The 6,619-nt window shown below is 36.4% G+C and overlaps 1 protein-coding gene across 1 annotated transcript; it reads left to right on the top strand.

The window, feature by feature from the left end:
* The first annotated feature begins 2,443 nt into the window (after positions 1-2,443).
* On the top strand, positions 2,444-3,097 carry LOC132270574 (uncharacterized). The gene has a single exon (XM_059771753.1). The coding sequence runs from the start codon at positions 2,444-2,446 to the stop codon at positions 3,095-3,097; it is 654 nt and encodes a 217-aa protein (XP_059627736.1).
* The last annotated feature ends 3,522 nt before the right edge of the window (positions 3,098-6,619 follow it).

Genomic DNA, 6,619 nt, shown 5'->3' with positions numbered 1-6,619 from the left:
AAACTTATTAAGTTGGTGACAGCCAATGGTAAGAAAATAAATAATAAAAATGATAATATTATTATTGAAAGTAGCATGTGCACGTGTGTGTGGTTATGTATGCGATACTAGAAAATTGGTGTATACTAAGGTCATTGGTGCTGAAGGTAATAAATGGTGGAAGTGGTGTGATGGTTCTAATATATATTTATATACTTATGTTTTATTTTAAAGTTTGACCAAGTATTTATTTATATATATGGGTAAGTTATTGGCCAGGTCAAGTACATATTCCACCTACCCATGTATGTAGATATCAAGTAATACACTTTATTCTAAAAGCTTCCAATGGAAGCTATTACTAATTGACACACACACGCATGAGTTACGAAGAGGGGAAAATCAAATTTATATCTAAGTGACACGTTGTCTAGAGATTTGCATGGACAAGAAAAAGAAAAAGAAAAGAAGAACGAACAAGGTGAGGAAGGGCGGATTAATAGGAAGAAAAAAAATTAGGAAGGGAGAAAAGGATGGGTGGCCGCAAACACAGTGGGTGAGGACTAACGAGTAAGGTATACACATAATTCTTCTACATCTTCATCATTCAGATTTATTATCTGAAACCCATATAGTTGATATAATATGTTCTTGAATAAATTCTATTTATTTGTTGGTTTTCTCTTAATTTGACTGTAAATTTCTTTTAGATTAGACAAATCGTGCTAGGTAGGTATGAATTAGATTTATATATTGATATCTTTAGTATATAAATTTAATTATTATAAGGGATGAGATGTGACGTGTGTCTTGGAAGCTTTGTGTGAACAATTTTATACTAAGAGAAAACAAAAATTTAGCATTCTGTAGCCATTGTATTGAACCCATAAAAATTAGACAAAAGACGAAATCCATGGGATGAAGTGGCTGGAGAGAGAGTGAGGAGGAAAGAGAAGAAAAGAGAAAGAAAGAGAGAAGAAGAAAATGTAAAAGGAAGGAGGTGAAATTTCTATTTGGAATTGTGGTTACCAGTGTTAAAGATAGAGAATTTTTCTATTGAAGGTTTATTGTGTGGTATTTCCATGGACAATTTGGTTAAATGGTTCTACCTACAATTACATCTATTTTATTTATTTTACTTGATTCTAGTACTATAGTATTTAAAATTAACTACTTGTTAGTTGAAGAAATTGTGGAGCTGAAGTTAATATAATTATTCTTGTCATACTTTCTACTATAATTGTGTATGGAATTGGGATTTGTTATGAAGTTGATAATTGTTGTTCAATTATATTTAGAAATGAATATGACATAGTTATAATATTGTTCAGGCAAGGAGAAAGAGCAAACAACTTCGACCCTATCAAAGGATAAGTGAATAAATTAGGAAGTAGTCAAGGTGAGTGTATTCACTGAAAGTTTTACACTTGAATGTCTTAAATTGAAGTATTGAAGTCATTTATGTGAAATGAAGATGCATATATATATATATAAGGTCCATACTCTGGCTTGGAAAGAGAGTACTTTAAATGAGGTCCATACTCTGGCCTAGAAAGAGAGTACCATATTTAAATAAGGTCCATACTCTGGCCTAGAAGGAGAGTACTATAACATATAAGGTCCATACTCTGGCCTAGAAAGAGAGTACTATATTTTAATGCATGTAATATGTTAATGAAGTTTTATTGAAGCTATCAGATAATAGTTGGTTAAAATTACTCTTATGTAGTAGTGTTGCATTCATTGGGCTTTAAGCTCACTCCTTCCATATCTATATTTTTTTCAGGTACAAGGTTGGGTCGCTACTGCCAGGTCTAGAATTTTTGAGTGGGAATGGGAAAAAGAACAATGGAACGTCTTTTGTTTAATATGTAACTATTGTAATAGAATTTAATAGTATAAGTTGTCGTTAATATTTTTGTTTGTCAGAATTTGCATAACAGGCCTATAAGTAGTTTTTGAATTGTAAACTGTTAAACAGGTGCTCTGATGTAGGATGACGTTATATTTGAAGGAAGTTAATGCGGTTGGTTAGATGCATTCCAATTTATTCAATTTATTTAATAATATAAATTGGGTTGGGGTGTAACAACTTTTGGTATCAGAGCATAGGTTTTCTAGGTTCTGGAGGTCATAAGAGTCTAGACTGGCAGTGGCAGTAAGAAGTGTGTAGTAGAGTCATTTATTTGACTTAATTTTATACTAACAGATATAAGTGGTGATTATGTATCATATATATGTTGTTATATTTGAGATTCATTGCAGATAAAAAGAAATGGAAAGGGAAAGTGGTTATCATTGAACTGAGGGTGAAGCCACTTATGTTCCTGTTGAGGCTGAAGTAGAATAACCTATGCAGGGTGGTATGAGAAGAGAACAGGAGTGCTTAACTGGTATGCAGAAAATGGAAAAGGGTATAATAGACTTGGCAGAACAAAACAAACAATTTATGGCAAGTTAAATGATGATACAAGAAAGGCTGGAAAGACAACAGATATGGAAGAAAGGCTCTGATTATGAGAGGTTTATCAAGTTAACACCCCCAGAATTTTTAGGTACTACCAAACCAGAAGAAGCAGAGGGGTGGGTAAGAAGAATGGAATCGATATTTGCAGTGATGGGTGCAGCAGAAGACCAGAAGGTAAACTTTGCTATATTTATGTTCAAAAATGAAGCTAGTTATTGGTGGGACACGACAAAACATTTGTTGCTCACTCCAGGAGAGAAAGAGGTGATATTCTGGAATCCATTTGTTAAAGCTTTTTATGAGAAATATTTCCCTCCAATTTACAGAAAAGAGAAGGAACGGGAGTTTATTCTCTTAAAACAAGATAGAATGTCTGTGGTTGATTATGAAGTTAAGTTTACAGCTTTATCGAGGTTCGCACCCAAGTTTGTACAGAATGAAGAAGATAAATGTACAAAATTCCAGGATGGTTTAGAGGCGGCTATTAAGTCTAGAGTTTCAGTGTTTGAGGAAACAGATTATAACAGACTTGTGAATAAAGCCATGATTGCCGAAAGGGATGTGAAAGAATTGCAAGAAAGAAGGGAACAATACAAAAGAAATAGATCTGAGCCGTCACAGTCAAGAGGAGGTGAAGGAATTGTAAGTTAGAAAAGTCAAAGGTTGCGGTATGGAAGGGGAAGGGGTGGTGAATCTCAAGGCCAGACATCAAGTATTGGAAGAGGTCAAGGGCTTTCCGAACAACAATCGGTACAACAAGGTAGTTTTGGAGGACGTGGTAGTGGCAGGGAGTGTTTTCAGTATGGAAGGGAAGGTCACCAGAAGAAGGATTGTCCTATCTTGAAAGCAAAAGAGTGCTATCATTGCCATCAGCCGGGTCATCGGAAGAGAGATTGTCCTATGTTGACAGGAATGACCTCAGTGGGCAGTGTTGCTTGTTCTGGTAGAGGTTTTGCACAGTGGAACTCGTCAAGAGGAGGTAAGGGTGTTACAAGTGGTTCGCAAGCCCAGGGAAGAGTGTTTGCTATGACATTTCAGGATACTCAAGCAACACCAGAAGTGGTGACAGGTACACTTTCTATTTTGGATCGAAATGTTACTGTGCTTATTGATCCTGGCTCAACCCATTCATTTGTTGCATCATCTATTGCTATGCATTTGGGTAGACCATTTTCATCATTAGATAGTAAATTGTTTATTTCTACACCAATGGGAGAAGTGGTAGTGGTTGCAAATGAATACCGGGATTGTGTGTTACAATTAGGAGATAGACAGTTAAAGGTAAATTTGATACCGTTGGGTATACCAGATTTTGATATCATTTTGGGTATGAATTGGCTGTCTGCGTATTATGCTTCAATAGACTATTTTCGGAAAGAAGTTGTATTTCAGATACCAGGGGAGTCAGAATTTAGATTTACAGGAGAAAGAAATGTTATTCCAAACTGTCTCATTTCAGCTATACAAACCAGGAAGTTGTTGAAGAAAGGGTGTCAGGGTTACTTGGCTTATGTGGTTGATACTGAAAATAAAGATATGACACTTGAAAATGTACCAGTGGTAAGGGAATTCACAGATGTGTTTCCAGAAGAATTACTAGGGTTGCCAGTGGACAGGGAGGTAGATTTTACCATTGAGTTGGTACCAGGAACAACTCCAATTTCTATTGCTCCGTATCGAATGGCACCGACAGAATTGAAAGAGTTGAAGATACAGTTGCAAGATTTACTAGATAAAGGCTTCATTCGACCTAGTATTTCACCGTGGGGTGCACCGGTGTTATTTGTTAAGAAGAAGGATGGTACTATGCGGTTGTGTATTGACTACAGATAGTTAAATAAAGTGACCATCAGAAACAAGTATCCATTGCCACGAATTGATGATCTGTTTGATCAGTTGCAAGGGGCAAAGGTATTTTCTAAGATTGATTTGAGGTCAGGATATCACCAGTTGAAGGTAGAGGATAGTGATATTTCGAAAATTGCTTTTCGAACTCGATATGGTCATTATGAGTTTTTGGTAATGCCTTTTGGGTTAACCAATGCTCCAGCGGTGTTTATGGATTTAATGAATCGAGTATTTCATCCGTATGTTGATTCTTTTGTTATTGTCTTCATCGATGATATTTTGATATATTCTCGGAGTGTGGATGAACATGAAAAACATTTAAGAATTGTGTTACAGATGTTACGGGAAAAACAACTCTTTGCTAAGTTCAGCAAATGTGAGTTTTGGCTTGATAAAGTTGTCTTTTTGGGGCATGTAGTATCTGGGGATGGGATTTATGTTGACCCATCAAAAGTGGAAGCAGTGGTGAAATGGGAAAGGCCTACCAATGTGACAGAAGTCAGAAGTTTTCTGGGATTAGCAGGTTATTACCGGAGGTTCATCCAAGGGTTTTCTAGTATCGCATTACCATTGACAAAGTTGACCCGGAAAGAAGTAAAGTTTGTGTGGGGTGAGGAATGCCAAAGAAGTTTTGAAGAATTGAAGAAAAAGTTAACGTCAGCCCCAATGTTAACTATTCCGTGTGGTGGTGAAGGTTTTGTGATTTACACTGATGCTTCACATCAGGGTCTGGGATGTGTTTTGATGCAAAATGGTAAAGTAATTGCATATGCTTCTAGACAATTGAAGAATCATGAATTGAATTATCCTACACATGACTTGGAGTTAGCTGCTATTGTTTTTGCTTTAAAATTGTGGAGGCATTATCTGTATGGTGAACTTTGTGCAATATTTACAGATCATCAGAGTTTGAAGTATTTGTTTACATAGAAGGATTTAAATTTGAGACAGAGGCGTTGGATGGAGTTAATCAAAGATTATGATTGTAATATCCACCATCATCCTGGAAAAGCCAATGTAGTAGTAGATGCCTTGAGTAGGAAGTCTTCAGGGAGACTATCTTGTGTACAGTGTGCACGGGTGGCAAATATTATGGAATTGAGACTGATGGGAGTTGAATTGACAGTTACTAACAAAGGAGCATTGTTTACACATGTTACAGTGAGACCTTTGTTGCTGGATAGAATTAAAGAGCTGCAAATACATGATGTATTCCTGGATAAGAAAAGAAAAGAAGCTCAAGAGGGTATGCAAACTGAATTTATAGTTAGGGATGATGGGATTTTGTATTTTAAAAGTCGAATTTGTGTTCCAAATGATGTTTCCTTGAAGAAAGATATTTTAGATGAAGCCCACAATTCTATATATGCTATGCATCCGGGGAGTACTAAAATGTACAGGGATTTGAAAGAATACTATTGGTGGAACAATATGAAGCGTGAAATTGCAGAATTTGTAGCAAAGTGTTTGATATGTCAACGAGTGAAAGCTGAACATCAGAAACCAGCAGGGTTGTTGCAGCCGTTACCAGTTCCACAGTGGAAATGGGAGCATGTAACCATGGATTTTGTGACGGGACTTCCAAGATCAAAACGAGGACATGACTCTATTTGGGTGATAGTTGATCGATTGACGAAATCAGCTCACTTTCTGGCAGTGAAAACTACTTATTCTACAAAGGAATATGCTCGTTTGTATGTTGATGTGATCATATGTTTGCATGGGGCTCCAGTTTCTATTGTTTGTGACAGGGATCCGAAGTTCACTTCGAGATTTTGGTATAGTTTGCATGAAGCCATGAAAACTTCTTTGAAGTTCAGTACAGCTTTTCACCCGTAGACAGATGGGCAGTCGGAACGAACTATTCAGATTTTGGAAGATATGTTGAGAGCTTGTGTGTTGGATTTCAAAGGTAGTTGGGATGATTATTTACCGTTGATTGAATTTGCCTATAATAATAGTTATCAGTCCACTATTGGAATGGCACCGTATGAAGCTTTGTATGGGAGAAAATGTAGAACTCCATTGTGTTGGGATGAGGTGGGGGAAAGAAAGTTATTGGGTCCAGAATTGATTGAACTTATAACAGAAAAAGTGAAGATAATTCAGCAGCGTATGAAAGTGGCACAGGATAGACAGAAAAGTTATGTAGATGTGCGAAAAAGAAGAGATTTGGAATTTGAAGTTGGTGATTTTATTTTTCTTTGTATTTCTCCTTGGAAAGGTATTATGAGGTTTAGAAAGAAAGGTAAGTTAAGTCCAAGATACATTGGACCTTACAAGATTCTGGAACAAATAGGAGCAGTGGCGTATCGGTTGGAATTA

Source organism: Cornus florida, unplaced genomic scaffold (genome assembly GCF_030987335.1).
Source record: "Cornus florida cultivar Cherokee Brave unplaced genomic scaffold, ASM3098733v1 CherokeeBrave_3.0.0_Hap2_Chr08, whole genome shotgun sequence".
NCBI lineage: Eukaryota > Viridiplantae > Streptophyta > Magnoliopsida > Cornales > Cornaceae > Cornus > Cornus florida.
This window is presented reverse-complemented; position numbering and strand designations above follow the sequence as displayed.